The 19,806-nt window shown below is 35.0% G+C and overlaps 1 protein-coding gene across 4 annotated transcripts; it reads right to left on the bottom strand.

Moving 5' to 3' along the window:
• Positions 1-232: 232 nt before the first annotated feature.
• Positions 233-19,752, bottom strand: slc6a4a (solute carrier family 6 member 4a). 4 transcript variants are annotated; one of them, XM_073815605.1, is made up of 17 exons: positions 19,166-19,752; positions 18,705-18,832; positions 18,400-18,463; positions 13,810-13,841; positions 13,282-13,745; positions 12,543-12,677; positions 11,992-12,214; positions 10,193-10,331; positions 9,901-10,035; positions 9,616-9,719; positions 8,907-9,034; positions 8,713-8,825; positions 5,385-5,516; positions 5,055-5,154; positions 2,549-2,649; positions 2,209-2,376; positions 233-1,829 (listed from the first exon to the last, which is right to left on the bottom strand). In XM_073815605.1, the coding sequence occupies exons 2-17, from the start codon at positions 18,773-18,775 to the stop codon at positions 1,746-1,748; spliced, it is 2,193 nt and encodes a 730-aa protein (XP_073671706.1). In that variant the 5' UTR covers positions 18,776-18,832; positions 19,166-19,752; the 3' UTR covers positions 233-1,745. The 4 variants fall into 4 exon arrangements, with proteins under 4 accessions (XP_073671706.1, XP_065137052.1, XP_065137049.1 ...); XM_065280980.2 differs by lacking the exons at positions 13,810-13,841; positions 18,705-18,832; positions 19,166-19,752 and having other exon boundaries at positions 243-1,829; XM_065280977.2 differs by lacking the exons at positions 18,400-18,463; positions 18,705-18,832; positions 19,166-19,752 and adding an exon at positions 16,010-16,670 and having other exon boundaries at positions 243-1,829; positions 13,282-13,841.
• Between the last annotated feature and the right edge of the window lie 54 nt (positions 19,753-19,806).

Raw genomic sequence — 19,806 nt, 5'->3', positions numbered from 1 at the left:
CCAAATGTATGTAACGTACCATGGTTAAACTGAAGTATAGTACATATGTGATTACCATATTTTTTTAAACATGCTAATGCTTTTAGGGTACATTGGAGTACCATGTAAAAATCATATTATATAATTTAAAACTGGAGGTACATTTGGTTTGGTGTAATGACTTTGGACATCAAATATATCTGCAAATACATAATCACCCATATGAATATACATACCAATGCCACATACCAGTAAAACACACTTTAATTATTAATACATATATGTTTATTTTATATCTCTAATAATTCATATATGACTTTGTACATATACATATTTTCTCCTAACAGTCTTAGAGACATACATCATAGTTAGACTCTATAAAGTACAATAGATTTTCAATATTTTGTTAAACAGAATCATAAATTCTGTTAAGGAGTGAAAGTTTAGCACTGGACTGAAGCATACACACACACACACACATACATGCACAATATAGACTGATGTCTATGGCATGCACGCACACACGCACCCACACACAGAACTGACCATCGATTTACAGCTCATACACGTCAGTTCAAAAGAGAAACCAACGTTCTTACAACGTTCAACAAGTACAGAACGCCGGACCACATGAATAGCAAGACTCACAAACTACACATGCACATACCTAGATGTCCAGTCACACTTTTTTTATCTAAAAAAAACCGTCTTGCGGGCTAAAGTATTTGTAGTGTGCACACAAGTATTTGGTTTCTGCTACTTTGTGTTTAACCCGCAAAAGAAGTGTGTAAAAATAAATGTTCATGAAAGACAAGGGGGCACACAGTTCTCCAATTTTCAGATTAGTGGTATTTTTCAATTAGCAATTTTGGTTACATCCTTGTAAATGCTACAGGTGGATAAAGAAGTCCATGTGTAAATAATAGTCACCTTCAGATAAATATAATAGGCTAAACTACTTGGCATAGGGGGCTTGGTGGTCACAGACACTCATTCTCACAAACACACCTATGAAAAACACAAACACATCTGGACAACCAAAATTCAACTTAAAAATATTTCTTTTTTGCATTCCTCCTTCCTATTTCCACATCTGAACCATACAATGAAACAATTCTGTAAAACACATTCTTTTAAATGACACAAAAATAATAATAAATCCACATTTAGTGATAGATTCGGTTTGGAAACCATAAACAGCTTATTTAAGTCATACAAACTCCAACGATTACAACACATGATTTTTGGCTTAAGAAGAGTGTGTACATGTAAAATACTTTATACCTGAAATTGGTCACTGATATAAAACAATAATATAACAATCTTTAAAGAAAAAATTATCTATATAAAGTTTATATTAAAATTAACCAAACCATTTCTGTATGCATTCCCATTCTTAACCCGAGCTTCATAAAAATGATATACACACATAGTCATGAATTCTTGCCATCATCATCATCTATATATTGGCTATATGGTGATCTAAAACTGACACAGAACGAACAAAACCACAAACTGGGTCATGTCTACAATTTGCCACGGCAAAGCCACTGCAGTCAGTAACTTATAGAAGCAATATGACAGTGGTCACACAAAACAAATGGCATAAAAACAAAACAATTGCTGTATTCGGAGGCCTGGCCTCACCATAACGCAGTACTCAGACTCTCACTCCGGGGTGAGGTGTGAAGTGAGCTCAGCGGGGGCCCTTACGAGGCCACGGGGGTTAATGCTACATGTCCAGCAGAGGGCGAAATGTCTTAGCGTCACACGGCGTTGGTAAAGACGATTGTGTCTGTGGGCGGGCCGCTGGTTCCTGAGGGTATAGGAGTGATGCTTTTTAGCAGACGCTGTAGGAAGAAAGAGTGAAAGGTGAACATGATAGTTAAAACTTCAATACAGATGTTTTGCATTTACATCAAACAGCTCTCTAAAACTTGGCAATGGCATACTGGCTGTTGAAGCAACATAATCAGGAAATTTTAACCTTGCGCTGCCGTATCTTTCTTCAGCTGGCAAACACAGGCACAGATGAAGCCACTTTATTGACTGACAGCCGTGTGGTCTGGCGACCTTTGATGTCCATCATCACGTCTCAAACACAGAGAGATCACGACGTGACCAGGCTCATGTATCGCAGAGTGTAATTTTGTTTGCGCTGGCATAATGCGTTAATACACCTGTCTCGCTTATTAACCCTGCAGATTTAGGTTTTTTGTTAAAGCTCACCTGTTTGAAGGTCCCTTTGGTGGTGAGCAGATAGTAGACCATGTAAGAAGGCACGCAGATGAAGGAAGAACACCCGATACAGTAGCCCAGCACCGTGGTCCAGAAAGGGTACAGGTAGTCAAACAGTCTCACCTCTGGTGGGAATGCCAGGAAACTTCCAATAATGAACTATTTGTATGAAAACAATTGCAATTAAATTAATAATCCAGACTGGGGGTCTCCGCAATAACTATTTTGTTTCTAAATTTGTGTCTATGCTTTTTAATGGTTTGGCTAAAGTCGAAGTTGGATGGAAATAGGTGTATAATGTGCTGTGTGTGAATGCATTTGCTAGACTGACCAACAGGAAGCAAGGACAGATGGCAACCCAGCAGACCCTCCAAAACATGCCAGGTGAAAAACCAATCATCAGCTGCACATCATTGCAGAAGCGAGTCGTTCCTGCAAGGATAAACAAACCTAGTACACATTGCTTGAAGCATCGTGTCACATTTAAATAGGTCTAAGTTTAAAGGCTGTAAATATTTAAATACATAATAAAATGAACATTTGGATGCAACATTGGACATTCGGTCCATTGATACCTTTTATCTTTAAATAGATCATACACTATAAAAAAATCTAAATATATGTACCCCACAGTCACTGGGATAGCACCCTTAAAAATGTCCATTAGATACAGAACAGATATGCTTACACTTGGCACCAATTAGAAATGAAACAGTAAGAAAATTTTACATCACGTTTATAGTAACCAAAATTATCACGGCTAATAATATTTTTTATGTTTTTTTTTAAGAATTAAAAAGTAAAATACGTATTGATGCAAACCAAATTTTAAATTGATTTTACAAGTGCACTTATAATTCGCATAATCATCAAATAAATTACATTAATTATGGCACATTTGGGGTTGTGAGATAAATGTTCATCTAGTTCAGATAAAACACAAGTTAGTAAATCAGATTTACATATAAACACAGGACAAAACAGCAAGTCAGCTGTCTGTGTATGCTGTGAGAAATCGGGTGTACTTAAGGACCCAGGAGTAAGCTGCACGACACCTGCGCTCACAGCAATAGCGGAAGAAACAAAGTAGATAGGAGCTTTAAACTCATCAGATCACATCATTTCATAGAAAATTAATAGAAAAGATGGATCTGTTTAAATGAATAGTTTGGTTCCAAAACACGATAAACGCCATAAAAAAAAGTATTGTATCAGGTCAGTATTAAAAAGTAAATTCTTCATTTTACGCAAAATACATATCCGCCGTGTTATTCTGTCATCTTTTCTCCCATTTTTCCAAACCGCGACAAACGCCACTTTTCCTTTTCTGCAAAATGCAATAAATCCACCCAACAAATCACAGCGCACCATCCACGCATCGTAACCAATAAGGGCGGCGCGTTGAATTCACACTGAATCCTAGTTTTCCTCATCTACTTTGTACTTCAGAATCAACAAACAAACAAAAACAAAATAATACTTTTGATCGCATTGATAATTCGGACGAAGGAAAAATGTCGGCTATTGGTTGTTCTCAAGTTTCTGTCATGCTTAACACTTTGACCCCAGCGGATCTTATGAAAAACTTTTTTACTCAAAGTCAACGAAAATCGAGCAGGACCAAAACATGTTACAGCTGATCCCTGTCAAAAAAGTTCAGCAACGACGTCCCAAGGATGACAGCAGCAATGACAGTGTTCTTAATATGACAAAGTAAGTGTTTTGATTAATGCAATTAATGTTTATTTTTTTTAATCAGTGTATACCACTAGTCAACTAAATGAATATAACATGGCAAAAATAAATGCACATTTATATATTGATTCAATAGATTTATAGCATTTTGAACAAAACTTTTTGATTTATTGCATTTTGTGGATAAAAGATTCAGTTTTTATAATAAATCTTTGAAAATCTAATTATAGATTGGAATTTTTTATGTTTTTATAACCTAAAGATGCTATGTGAAAGTTTGTAACAGAAAAAAAAGTGGTTTTCATCTTGACACTTTCTTGGTATAGAATTTTTTTTAACCGAAATTAGTCAAAATGGATTTATTGCGTTTTGGAACCAAACTCTTCAAATAAATATAAAGTAAACATATGTCAGTACATCTAGAATTTCCTAAATGTGAACATTTTTGTATTTAAATTGAGTCAGTGAAGCACTAAACACTTGGGAGCAGATGTAAATGAATGTGTTTCTCTTATGTTATTGGTTGATGCTGGACAATGGTTTTCGAGGCCATGACACTGGCACGGTTAAATGGTAATTAATAAAAATGACGCTGCAATACTAACCGTTTGACATTTTTATTGCAGTTAATCATTAAACCGGTAATTGTTACATCTCTAGTACCAATATATACCTTTGAGGTAGTATTATGAACTCTTTAGGTCCAAAGGTATACTTTATAAAAAGGGTACCGCTCCAGTGACAGCTGGTGTACATATTCTGAGCATATATTTTATCACTTCATTATTATATCATTTATAATAAAATATATTATCATGCTCATGCATAAGGGTTCACATTCCAAATGTAAGCAATATAAATGCTATATGCCAGAAGGTTCACTGCTAATGCAGAAGATGAGAGACTTAAAGGGACATTTGCAGTACACAAATACATATCAAAGCTCACAGAGTCACGGGAAGTATTCCAAATCTTCTGGTTCCTGTCCAAATACCTTCAAGGGATGAACCTTATCGTTTGTATACTTTGTTTTAGAAAAACATCCTTAAACCAACATGGATTTAGACTAACCGCATACTGATTTTGTCAAGCACATGTAATTAAAGTTGTTTTGTATGATTAAGCAATCATTAAATACATACCATAGAACCAGGAAACAGCAATGACCTCGAGGAAGACTACAGTGATAACAGCGGGACCCGTGGCATACTCCTCAAATAGTTTAACCACAAACGCCCCTCCCTAGAAACACATGACCTCACTGTTACAAGAAGTACATAGTCTATACACTACAAACCACAACATTTTTGAATGTTTTTCAAAATAAATGTATTTCACTGTTCCAGGTTTGATCTCTAAACAACGTTTAAGCACAAAATTGCTCTTCTTAATCGGTATTCTTAACTTAGGACTAATGGAAAATGCTTCAAAATAAAACACAGACTTATTTTTAGAGGTACAGATACACTTACATAGGTGAGAGTGGATAGAGCACCCAAATAACAGACACACACCAGGCCGAGCACAAACCATTCTCTCCTCTTGACCAACAGGTGGGGAAACTCATCCAACATGGCGGTAATAACACCTTCTAGACCGGCAAACTGCAGTTCACAAAACATACAAAAGAGGCTGAGGATAACAGAAAAGTGTGTAAAGGACCCATTAAACCCACGCAAGCATTATTCCTAATAATGGGGCTTATAGTAAATATAGCGCAGTGGCTTTTGACGGTAACAACAGAAATAAGCCACATATAGAGTGCTTGTTGTCTTTAGCCGAATGTAATAAGCCATGCTTAACATGCCTTCTTATTGTGAGATCACTATAAGAGCGGATGTGAGACTATACTTTCATAGGTAAGGCAACTGAGGGGTTAAATATGCACAGAGTAAAGAGATAATGTAATGAAGCACTAATGATGACATCATGTTATATTCAGAGCTGATAAGATATGTAAAAAAGGTTAAAACAACTTCAAAGAATTTATTAAGACAGACAGAAGGAAAGAAGTAAAAAAGGAAAGAAAGAAATAAGGAAAGAAAGAACTGAAAGCCTCAACTTCCAGAGTTGACTCAATACCATCTTGTCTTTTTAAATCATGTTTTGATTCCCTCTCTGCTGTTGTTTTGACAATCATCAATGATTTACTGTGCAGTGGTGTTGTGCCAGCAGCATTTAAAATTGCTGCTGTCCCCCCTGTACCAAAGACTAATAACATGAACTTTGATAATCCAAATAATTTGCGTCCCATTTCTAATCTTCCATTCCTCGCCAAAATTTTAGAACAAACAGTGGCTTCCCAACTGCTTTCTCATTTTTTCACTAACAATCTTTTTGAGCCACTTCAGTCTGAATTCTGTAAACTCCACAGTACGGAAACAACGTTAGTTAAGGTCACTAATGACTTGTTAATGGCTTCTGATTCCGGCTGTTTATCTATTCTGATTCTTCTTGATCTTAGTGCCGGTTTTGACACTATACGGTGTGTTAGACTATATAGACTATATTTGGCGTTTCTGATTCTGCACTAAAGTGGTTTGTTGCGATGGATGACTGCAGGTCTGAGGTCGGTATGGTGCAATCGGGTGTTCCTCAAGGATCAGTCTTGGGCCCATTGCTTTTTAGTATTTACATTGTTCGACTTGGCCAGCTTTTAAGATCACTTGGTCTTAACTATCACTTTTATGCCGATGATACTCAGATCTATATACATTCAAAACCAGATCCCACTATGTCTGTGTCTTTTGTTTCTCAGTGTCTTATTCAGATTAAGAAATGGATGTACGACAATTTTCTTTGTCTAAATAGTGACAAGACTGAAGTGATGCTTGTTGGTTCACCTCATCAGTTGTGCAAAGCAGAGTCCATAACATTATGTGTGGATGGCTCTGCTTTACAATTTCAAACTACATAAAAAAAATAAGGGAAAAAAGAAGGAAAGAAAGACGGAAAGAAAGAAGGAAAGAAAGAAGGAAAAAAGAAAGAAAGAAAGAAAGAAAGGAAGGAAGGAGGAAGAAAAGAAAAAAGGAAGGAAAAAATGAAAAAAGGTAAGAAAGAAGGAAAAAGAAAGAAAGAAAAAAGGAAGAAAGAAAGAAAGAAAGAAAGAAAGGAAGGAAGGAAGGAAAAAAGAAAGAAGGTAAGAAAGAAGGAAAAAATGAAGGAAAAAGAAAGAAAGAAAAAAGGAAGAAAGAAAGAAGGAAAGAAAAAAGGAAGGAAAAAAGAAAAAAGGAAAGAAAGAAGGAAAGAAAGAAAGAAAGAAAGAAAGGGAGGAAGGAATGAAGAAAGAAGGAAGGAAAGAAAAAAGGAAGGAAAAAAGAAAGAAGGTAAGAAAGAAGGAAAAAATGAAGGACAGAAAGAAAGACATAATGAAAGAAAGAAGGAAAAAAAGAAAGACAGAATTAATAAAAGAAAGAAAGAATAAAAGAAAGAAGGAAGGAAGGAAAGAAAGAAAGAAAGAAAGAAAGTAAGAAAGAAAGACAGACAGACAGAAAGAAAGACAGAAAAAAAGAAGTAAAGAAAGAAAGAAAAAAAGGAAAGAAAGACAGAATGAATATAAGAAAGTAAGAAAGAAAGAAAAAAAGAAGGAAGGAAGGAAAGAAAGAAAAACAGAAATAAAGACAGAAAAAAGAAAGAAGTAAAGAAAGAAAGAAAAAAGGAAAGAAAGAAAGACAGAATGAATATAAGAAAGAAAGAAAGAAAGAAGGAAATAAAGAAGGAAAGAAAGAAAGAAAGAAAGAAAAAAGGAAATAAAGAAGGAAAGAAGGAAAAAAGAAGGAAAGAAAGAAGGAAAAAGAAAGAAAGAAAAAATGAAGGGAAGAAGTAAAGGAAAGAAAGAAAGAAGGAAGGAAAAAAGAAAGAAGGAAAAAGAAAGAAAGAAGGAAAGAAAGAAAGAAAGAAGGAAAAAGAAAGAAAGAAGGAAAGAAAGAAAGAAAGAAAGAAAGGAAAGAAAGACAAAAAAGAAAGAAAGACAGAATGAATATAAGAAATGAAGAAAGAAAGAAAGAAAGAAAAAAGGAAAGAAGGAAATAAGGAAAGAAAGAAAGAAAGAAAGAAAGAAAGAAAGAAAGAAAAAATGAAGGGAAGAAGTAAAATAAAGAAAGAAGGAAGGAAAGAAAGGAAAGAAAGAAAGGAAAGAAAGACAAAAAAGAAAGAAAGACAGAATGAATATAAGAAATGAAGAAAGCAAGAAAGCAAGAAAGAAAGAAAGAAAGAAAGAAAGAAAGAAGGAAATAAGGAAATAAGGAAATAAGGAAAGAAAGAAAGAAAGAAAGAAAGAAAGAAAAAATGAATGGAAGAAGTAAAATAAAGAAAGAAGGAAGGAAAGAAAGGAAAGAAAGAAAGAAAGGAAAGAAAGACAAAAAAGAAAGAAAGACAGAATGAATATAAGAAATGAAGAAAGAAAGAAAGAAAGAAAGAAAGAAGGAAAGAAGGAAATAAGGAAAGAAAGAAAGAAAGAAAGAAAGAAAGAAAGAAAGAAAGAAAGAAAGAAAGAAAGAAAAAATGAAGGGAAGAAGTAAAATAAAGAAAGAAGGAAGGAAAGAATGAAAAAATGAAGGGAAGAAGTAAAATAAAGAAAGAAGGAAGGAAAGAAAGAAAGAAAAAGGAAATAAAGAAGGAAAGTAGTAAAAAAGAAGGAAAGAAAGAAGGGAAAAGAAAGAAAGAAAGAAAAAATGAAGGGAAGAAGTAAAGGAAAGAAAGAAGGAAAAAAGAAAGAAGGAAAAAGAAAGAAAGACAGACAGACAGAAGGAAGGAAAGAAAAAATGAAGGGAAAAAGTAAAAGAAAGAAAAAAAACTGACCGTGCTGTCCAGTCCAAGCATAATTATCATGAGGAAGAATATGATGGCGAAGAAGGTGGCAGCTGGCATATTGGCAATAGCCTCAGCATAGATGATGAACAGCAGACTGGGCCCTTAAAACAAATGCATACAATCAGTACATGTCAATCAAATGACATCTCAATCTAAACACTACATAGAAATGTGCTACTCACCAGCATCCTTAGCTACAGTCTCCACACCCTGTTGACGCATCTCAGCCATGTAACCCAGCACTGTGAAGATCACAAAGCCTGACAAGAAACTGGTCATACAGTTTACAGAGCTTGTGATCAATGCATCTCTGCAACATAAGGAGAGAAAGAAAGGATTTAATTCAAATATAAAATTAAAAGATTTTGTTGCTACCATAAGAATCGTACTTTATCTTCCAAAACATTGTCCTTAGCTATCATTGGGGTGGTAGCCTTTCAAAAAAAATACACCTTTGCCCCTAAACAGTTCATATTAATATCTCAGAGGTACAAAATGTTGCATTTTAGTACCTAAAGGGGCATATTTGCTAAAAATATTGTATATACATCTTAACTTAAAGGGTACCTTTTAAAAGGCTTCAGTACCAACTTAGGAGAATTCTTTGGAATTGGTAAGTGGTTGCTAGGGTGTCCTTAAGAGCCCAAAAATGCCCAGTCTCCCACCCCCAAACCTTAAGCACCACAAATAACGCAAGATTTTTTGCTTCTTCTATGCTATATTTATTTATCTATATGTTTAAAAAAGGAAACTTTAAACCTGAATAAAAATGCAAGCATAAGATGAAAAATGATGGAGTTATGTAGGTCATATTTGAAGTTAAAGCCAGCGATTACAGAACATAACAGCAGTTTATAAATTCTAGGAGTAACAAATGTAATCCAGGTGTACTTGTAGCAGTTGTTATGAAAGGGATTGTAACTGGCAAAGGCCAGGAGAACACCAAAGCCTGGACCCAGAGAGAAGAAGATCTGCGCAGCTGCATCAAGCCAAACCTGAAAAAACACAGATGGAGTGATAGTTGATATGAAGGTTTTCATTCAACCTTATCATCAAACAGTGCCGGGTAGAGTTCATTCATGCAATGAAGCCTGACAGATGCTGGGAAATCTTTAAAAATACCAAATCATTGTGCAATATCCGAGTATTGCGTTGGATATGTTGTTTTCGACTCACTGTGGTACTGAGAAGTTTATTCCAGTCAGGTTTCAGGTAGAAGACCACTCCTCTCCAGGCTCCTGGTAGTGTGGCTCCTCTTATTAACAGGACAAACAACACCAGGTAAGGAAATGTAGCTGTTACCCAAACTACCTAAAGGAGACAGCAAGGATAAAATATGGTTATCTAGGACCTCACACTCCCATCTACACAAATTGTAATATTCACACATCAGTTTTACATTTATTTTTCCGTTTCATTGGATTGGGCCGTTATATCTTTTCTCCTAAAGGTTTGCTGTATATCTGACCTTGCCGGAAGTCTTGACCCCCTTCCAGATGCTGAAATAGACGATGGTGAAGATGAAGAGCAGACAGAGGGCCAGCTGCCAGCTCACCCAACCCAGCTGATGAAGACCAGGGGACCGATGTACCTGTAACACCTGCCGTCTACAGAGAGAGATGGAGACAGAAAGACGGGGGAGAGAGATGTGAGGATTTTACTGATTTAAAGATTATATATCTCATATACAAAAATGTTTGTGCATATTTAGGACTATGAAATTAAAGTTCCAAATACAACCAAAAACTTTCAGAAAAATGATACAAGAAGGTACACAAGTTGTCACTTCTGTACTATAAAAGGTGCATATTGGTACCATACTGTGTATGTACCAAAATGGTACATATTAGGACCTTTTTAAAGGTACCGTACAAGTAAAAACTTTTGTACCTTTTTTTTTTAGTTTACAGACAACTATTTTTATGTATTTCACAATAATAATAACAATAATAGTATTCTGTATGTTTCATAAGCTTCTTTTATTTTGGCCTGTAACATCTTGTGATCCATGACAATGAGTACCAAATTATTTTTCAACTTTTTTGAATGTTTTTTGTTTATTATTTTAATAATGACTTTGGACACCAAATATACCCACAATTATATAATCACCTATATGTCTATACTGCTCTTATAAAAATGTACTAATGTTTTAATAATAATAATAATAATAATAATAATAAATATATACATACATACATACATTTGATAAATTAATTATTAAAACATTAGTAAATATTAATAAATAAATAGATAAATTAATTATTAAAACATTAGTAAATATGAATACATAAAAAGATAAATTAATTATTAAAACATTAGTAAATATGAATAAATAAATACATTTTATAAATAAATTATTAAAACGTAAGGAAATATAAATAAATAAAAAAATTATATTATATTATAAGTTTCATGTGCTCACGTGAAACTTTCATGTGCAGAATTTTTGTTTTTAAAGTTTGACATGCCCACGCAAAACTAAACTTTATTTAATTTTTGCTCCATGGCTACGTCATATATTAATATATATATATATATATATTAATAAATAAAAATTATTTATACAGTTAATATCTTGAATACTAAACTACATATTTAATCATTTTTCTTTTTGTATTTCTTTTTCATTTTGTATTTACCTTTTTCCACACAAAGCTGCTTTAAAACAATGCAATGTAGAAAACTGCTATATAGATAAATTACACTTAAAATGAATTTGAAGGTATCTATTTTACAGCTGGTTTGCTACAATGCGGTACTACCAAAAGTGCTATACAAATAAATTAAAATGTAAGAAAAGAACAAGGACACAACTGACCACCTGAACAAGCTGCTATTAAAAGAAAAAATACTAGTTTGAAAAGTAGTACAATGCAAACGGGATGTTTTTATATTGAAATTATATTGGCGAAAAAAAATTAAATAAATCACATACAAGTGAGGCAACTAAACGATGTAAAGTACATCACACTGTCAGAAAAAAATGTCAAAATATCTACCCCAGCATTCACTAGGACGGTACCCTTTCAAAAAGTAAAGTTTCGCACAAAAAAAAAGAGTTGCTACAATGTAAATATTGGTACCAAATGTATATATCTGTACCTAATGGTACTACCCCAGTGACAGCTTTGGTACATATTTTGTCCATTTGTTCTAAAAGTGCACTCAGAAACCGATTCAATCCCGCCAACATCTCTTAAAAGAAATCTTCACATACTTTCTAATTCAGCATGGATTTCATTACACACACTTACATGCACTTACATATAGAACTCCTCAGCAGGAGATATGGAGCTCTCGGTCCAGGAGACGTTTAAGTCCGTGGACAAGTATCGGGTACAGTTAGGGGTATTCCACCAGTTGTTGCAAGTGGTCCAGGGTAACGTGGCACGAAAGGAGGACAGGAGGTAGTAGAGGGCCCAGGCCATTATGGTGTTATAGTAGAAGGCAATGTACAATGCAATGATGCAGATGGCAAAGCCAATACCTACACAAAAAGATAAACAGTCAGCAAATGTCTTGGTCTGTTTCAATTATCTTCTATCTAGTGGATGACATTTAGGACTAAGTTCCATTTACATACAATCAAGTTTCTTAAGCACTTGACATTTTAGGAAGTAAATGTGACAATTTCCATAACAGAGTCCTATTTGTACCGGCTATCTGCAAACAGATTGAGACTGGTATGAAATTTAGAAGGGGGTCAGGGGTGATCGTATATTATCTGCTCAGCACAGGTCCGTTTGCACGACTATCCATCCCTTAACCCTTAACCCAAATCCTTCGTCTCAGAAGTCTAAGCAGACCAATCTTACCTTTGAAGATGGGGCAGATGTGTTTCCAAATGGAGATACACCCACTGCGGTGAAACTGGCCCAACGCCAGCTCCATGTAAAACAGCGGCACGCCACCGAACATGGCCATCAACATGTATGGCAGAAGAAAAGCCCCTGAATCAAACAAATTGAGATGAGAAAGTTGAACTTTATGCATGGTATATTTTTTTCAGGCCATACATGAAGCTTTCGTAGCTATAAAAACACTCAAAAGATGCTAACGTACACAAAAAAGCTCCTGTTCAGACAAGCCCCGGCCTTGATTAAAGCTTTATATGTGAGCTTTTGACGTGAAAACTAAGATAACTGTTGATTGAGCCGCACTGAGCCAGATTATTAAACAATATGAGAAAGATTGAAGTCCCACCCATCAGAACCACAATTAATGGTGTTGGTTGGGTTTGTGCATCTCTCTTCTATCTCTCATGCACTCCCATTGCTTGGCGAAACAGGAAATTGCAAAGATTTTATTACTTTGAATTCAAAAGCCTGTTTGTACCGACAAAGCGAGCTGTATAGCACAATACGCGGCGACAGCAGCAGAATTCTCCTTTGTCTATTTGCTCTTTTTAAGCAAACAGTACATAGTTGATCTTGTCTCAAAAAAGGAAATCTTCCTATTACTGCATAGAACTCAACATAATATTTGTTTAACTCCCTGCTTGGAAAATCATGCCATGTGTTTAAATGTTGCATAGTGCTTTCACTTCATCCTTACCCCCTCCGTTTTGGTAGCAGATGTATGGAAAGCGCCACACGTTGCCCAGGTCCACTGCATACCCGATGACAGACAGTAGGAAGTCCACTTTTTTGCTCCAGGTCTCCCTTGGGGGATCCAAACTGGTCTGCTGGACCACCAAAGTCTTGAACGTTCCCCCCTCCGTCCCGGCACCCGCATCCTCTCTTGGGCTTTGTGGAGACGTGCTGGGGTAACCGTTGACCGACTTTTGCTCCTTCTCGGGAACACTGTCCGCAACCAGCCGGCCGTTCTCTTGTGACTCCTGCGAGTCTTGTTTCTCGTGCTTTTCTTCATACTCTCGATTCATCGTCACAGGCTGTTTCATTTCCATGGTGAGGACTGCTGTTAGGGTTGAGACGGTGGTCCTCTTACAGTGGCTGATATGGCGCCCATGAGGGGATTGAGAGCCTGGAGAAGAGGGGTCCGGTGTGGAACGGAGCAAGCTGGGATGGAGAAAACAATAAGTGTGTAACCGTTCCTTAACCGGTATGTTTTAACAAGCTCTACCTGAAAACCAAAGAGAAACTGCTCAGGCCCGGCTGCAAAATAAAGAGACAGGGATTTACAAAGAGCTGGGGGCGATTTCACATGGGTTTAAGACCCATTCATCTATCATTCTTTCTAAAAAAAAAGTGACACATCCTCCTTGCTGTAAAAACACAAGCTGCATTGAAAGATATCTGTTGATGTCTATTAAGTATGGGGTGAATGTGAGGTTAAAGTTTTTAAAAAGCAACTTAGTACATGCCACACTAACATTAAGCCTCAGGGAGCTGCCAAGACACACTTATTTTGATTTTCTTTGACGGCTGTTATGGAAATAACAGGATTGACACAGATTTATTTGAATACACTAAAGCTAGAATTTACACTCAAATAGGAAGAGATAAGATTATAAGTAACTTAAAAGAGGAAAAAATGCATTTAGAAATATTTCATGTTAATGGAAAACAAATGATTTTTATAAAATACTTACATTTTATTTCAACTGCACACTATAAAGGGTGATACTAGTTTAGTACTGGTCAAATAGTTACCACATGAAGTTATTCTGATCAACCTTTAAACATAATTAAACAATAGTACATCATTTTATTGCACAAAGCCTCCATCCAAAAATGACATCACATTCGACTATTCTTTCGGTAAAATCTGTTTTCCATTAATAGTTGGAGATGATTCCCTATCACAACATAATAATCTTAATTATGTTAGGATAATGAAAAAGTAATGCTACATTTTCCTTCCTTTTTGTCTAATTATAAACAGCTAACACATTTTATTGTCTTTTCATCGGGGAAACCTTTTCTTCCAAAAATGTTTTACTTATTTCGAAGTGAATAATTTGTTCCTATTAAACACATTTGGGGGAAAATGTAAATAATGCTTTTGTTACAGCCATGGAAAAGGTGGACAGTATTTAAAAAAAAAACATTGTTGAAATGTTCAAGCATATCCAGCATGGCAATTAAATTGCATGTAGATGCATTGTCAAATATAAGTTTTAGTCTACACTTTAAAAAAAGTGCTGTAGTTATGCGGCTGTTTGCAAGTAACTTACTGTAGATTTAAATGTATTTTATCTAACAGTTTGATTAAAGTTAAATGAACATGAAACATTAACAAGTCTTCATTTTAACAGAATATAAAATGACAGCCTTATGCAAGCATTCTGGGAAGCAGAAATCCTCATCAACCTTTATCTGTTATTTCCTTCAGATTTTGCTTCCCAGAATGCTTTGTATGAGGCTGTTATTTTAGTTTTATTCTGTAAAGACAAACACTTGTTAATGTTTATTTAACTTTGAACAAACAGCTGCCAGTAATAGTGTAATTTCTAGAGAAGAATTGTACAGTGATGAAGAGGAAAATTATCCTTAAACCTTTAAAACGTCTTTGTTACTTAAAAGAATAGTGGTAGTAAAGCTTTACATTATTATAATCATTGATGTTTTAAAGCAATCAGCACAGATCTTTCTCATCTAAGCATGACAAAAAAAGAGAAATATCACATAGGTTTAACTAGCATGGTTTCCATGTAATTATCTGTGCAAAGATAGTCTGATTGGTAAACTGTCTAAATGAGCTAATTAGATACTCACTCACACACACGCGCGCACACACACAAGCAAACGGCAAATGACTTTCTCTTAAACACACATTATATTAAATCAAATTTCTTGGCTCAGTGTTGTATAGATAGATTTGTATAGATACCAGTGAGGTCAAGATTAACAACTTTGTTATGAAAGAAGTTTGTTCAGTTACCAAGAAAACTAAGAAGTTCACCAAAGTCTGTGTCTTAAAGAATCCCATTTTACACATGATTTATTATTACAGATGATATGCACATAAATGTTAAGTGCAATATGGCAGATATGAACAGTGCTTATACAGAGACAAAACACTTTTTTTTGCATTTCAAGAAGTTGCCGCAAAGTTGAACTCCTGCATCAGAACTAACAAATACAAACAAATATGAACTTTAAAAGTCTATTAAAGTACACCCTAAAGATCGGAGACGAGTTAATAGCACTATATTAAGCACAATTAATAAATCAATTGTTGACTTATAATAAAGAATCAATGAGACATAAAGAAACATGAAAAATGCCTCCTGTTACACATGCAATGACTTGCCACTTAAAATCATCCCATAAACACATCACACATACAGCCACAAACATCATGCGCGGTGCAACCCTACCGTGCTGCAGTTGAGCAGTTCTGTGGGGGTCTGTGTTAGGGTGGAGACCAACACCGTCCCTGGGAGCCTAGCGTTCAAGACACACCTCCTTCACACTTGCTCTCCCTCGCTTTCTCTCTCTCACTCACTCACTCTATCTTTCTCTCCTTTTGGTCTACTTTACACAACAAAAACTCTTTAAAAAAACTGACACTGTTTTCTTTACCAAGCAGACGTTTTGATTGTTTTACATGTGAATAAAAACAGGTTTGGCTGATCCGCTTCATTTCCTCTTTGGCCCCACTGATGCTCATAGTAGCTGCTTATATCACATGTTTCCAGTTTCCAAAGTATCATAATAATTTATCTGTAATCTAATTTGTTAAACTGGCTTTATGGTGGCAATCTCGAAAGTAGATGACGCCCAAAGGCACTTCTGCATGCAACACTCACCAATATCATTATTACGCCTACCACACACCTGTTCATGCAAACACAAGATATGGATGGAGAATCCGACTGTATCCGTGTCACTCGACATGCTGAAAATTATCACGTTATTCTAGTCATAGCATCTTAAGGTTTAAGGGTGACAATAGTTATTTGTAATATACAATCTTAAAAATAAAGGTGTTTTATAATGCCATTGAAAGGACCTAAAGAACATTTCTGTTTCACAAAAGATCTGTTGTAGTGTGAAATATTTCTGTTTTTGATTATATAAATCTAAGAAAGAAATCTTTCTTCAAAGAACCTTTGACTGAATGTTTCTTTGAGGAACCAAAAACTGCTGTAAGGAACCTTTATTTTTAAGCATGAACTAAATACACAGTGCCACTCATTTAGCTATTTGAAGTAATATTGTAGAATATTAAGAATAAAGACAAACTTATACAATATGAGTGTTTATTATTAAATTGATTTAACTATTAAATTATTATTATATAATTAAATATTATTATTAAATATTATTATATGTTATCAAACTAATAATTGTTTTGTAAAAAAAATCAAGCAAAAAATATACAATTAGGTGTAAACAATTATTTGAGTGGGGAGCTCACTGCTCAAAAATATACAGAACGATTAAATTATTGAATATATAATTGAAAAAAGCCTTACATGTTTGCAAAGACATCCGATTTCAAAAGCAAAAGTATACGCACACAGCTGGAAGTCTTCTCGCAATACATATAATTTAGAAATACATTTAAACCTTCCTTCTCGTTTTCGCTTGCACTGTAAACCCAAATTAGTAAGCAGAACTCTTAAAATCTGAGGTAACTCGTTGTCATGAACTCTAAAAACTATTTCTATGGTTAAATATTTTGAGTACACTGTAAAACCTGACAAGTTCAGAGTACTCAAACCTTTTAAGTAAACCAACTTAAGTAAATAATAACATTCTTTCTTAGCTTAACTGGCAGATTAAATGTCATAAACCTTATCACATTTTTTTTGCAGTGTTTGTTAAAATAAGGCTGTTGTATTGAAATGACTCCATTAGGAAGTTAGAAATAAAATACTTAAGTTTGCAAAGTTCTCATATAATTTGAAATTACTGTGGTGAAATCGTTGAAGAAACAGAAAACTTTTAAGTTGAATAAACATTTTTTCCCTGATTGAGTACAGTTCACTCATTTTAAATCAGTACATTGTACTGTTTGGGTTTACGTGTGGACATTAGACTGACATATTATTTAAATCGGAAGTGAATAGCTAACTAATATTAATCCGTGAGATATATCTCATATATCAGTAATCCAAAACTAACACAACTAAGGTCCTTACCTGTTAAATGAATGCCAAGTGCATTACAATGTCAAAATCCCCACATCAAAGATTCATTGAAATGCCTTTGTTTACATAGGTATAAGCCAACACCTCAAGGCTTTCCCATTGAAATAAACAGTAATGTTAGCTGATTTGCATTTCAGGACAGAGCAAGGTAGCAGGTTACAGGAAACTGCATGCAGTATGTAAAACATACGGCTCACACTTCAAAGGAAAATGAAAAGCAGATGCTGATATTACTAATGAATGCAATTATCCAATTTATATTAGAAAATAATGTTACGAGTGTGCCCGTTTCCATGTCCCTACACTACAGAGGGAATAATATGGATTTTTCCCCAGAAAACTTCTTGCATAAAATAGATTCCAGCACTTTCAATGACCTGTATCTATGGATGTATATTTTCAAAAACTTCCCAGGGCCTTGAATTTTTCCCCAGAACTTTCAAGGAATTTTAGAACAAATATTACCCAGCATGTATTTAATCATATTACCCTTTAAATCAACCACTATAACATTTTTCCATTTAAAATGTATCACGTTTCTATAAATACAAAGTATTAGAGTAGCGCATTGTCCTGCTTCAAAAGAAAAGTTGGAGAAAGCTGTGACGTACCTTACAGATGTCCATACGAGTACTGTAATTCATCTTTAACCAGTTAACGTTTTCCAGCATCCCTCTAGGACCCATAGTGAGAGAGGACAATACAAACTATGTCTTCCACTTTTCAAACTGCTAGGCAGACACAAATACAGTGCAAGGAACCAACATTTGCAAAAGCAAGATCAGTGGCCGCTTTTCTCATCAATCGGAAATTCTGATCAAATGTTTTCTCAGATACGTCTACAAGAGGCCGTCCCGCTATTTTTATCCTAAACGTCTGCGTGTATTTAGAGTAAGACGTAATAGATGCTACAAACCTGTTTTGAATCCCCAAAGACAAACACGTAAGAGTTGATGAGACATGGCTGTTGTTGATTCTCCCGCACATGGACGCTCACAATAGTTGTTCTTCTAGCCTCACAATACTTTGACTGTTCACACTTTTCTGCCAGACATACAAACACACGTACAGTATGGAGTACCACACGTCTTTCCAATCTGTCTGAGCTAGTAGGTTAATCCGCAACAAGTCTAATAAACAGAGAGGGAGGGTTGAGGGGTCTAGTCTAGGTGAAACAGATTTTAAGGAGGTAAAAAAGCTTAGGTTTTGACAACTGCACTTTCATTTAACTTCTAATGAGTGGCAGAACTGGATCATAAGAAAAGGCAAAAACATTACAATGAAAATTTTTCGTAAAGATGCTGACACTGTGGAGCAGAAGTTCTGGGAATGAGATTTTTAGATGAGGAGTCGATGGAATGGCCAACAAAAAGGTACCTTAGAGGTCTTTCAAATCCTTATCCAAATGCTTTAATCTTGTGTAATGCCCTGGTATTTCCTTCCTTCCAGTTTCATCAGTTTAATGGGACAGTATTTGTCTCAGAGGCTATGGAGACCTAGAGTTGAATAAGTGCAAAATAATCTGATAATATCATTTTATAACAAGCTGGAGGTTGCTCAGTGTTTTAACATGACTGATAAATACATGTTTGAAATGAAAGTCGCTTTGGATCTGCCAAATGCTATAAATGTAATGTGAAAGGATAAGAAAACTGTTGGAGAAAGATCTAACTAATATATCAGCTAAGTGATGAAATCTAGCAAAAGCCGAAAAACTCGTTTATAGACCTTCACGCTGTTTGATAATGAACAGATGTCTCCATTTCGCCTATGCTGGAAAAAATCGTGAATGTGTTTGTGTGTCTATAAAATGTCCGTTTCAAAACGTAATATCCTCATTCCTTGATAACCACTAATATGTGGATGTAATTAAAGGGAATTGCGTTTTGTTAATTAGATTTAACACAGCAGGTTAAGTCAGCTCAATTTAACTTATCTTTGTTCAATTATAAATTGATTTTTTTAGTCACTTAAACCTGCCTGCTCCTACACTCGGATATTTAATTTGTAAGATGGCT

The sequence above is a fragment of the Paramisgurnus dabryanus genome, chromosome 8 (genome assembly GCF_030506205.2).
Source record: "Paramisgurnus dabryanus chromosome 8, PD_genome_1.1, whole genome shotgun sequence".
Classification (NCBI taxonomy): domain Eukaryota; kingdom Metazoa; phylum Chordata; class Actinopteri; order Cypriniformes; family Cobitidae; genus Paramisgurnus; species Paramisgurnus dabryanus.
This window is presented reverse-complemented; position numbering and strand designations above follow the sequence as displayed.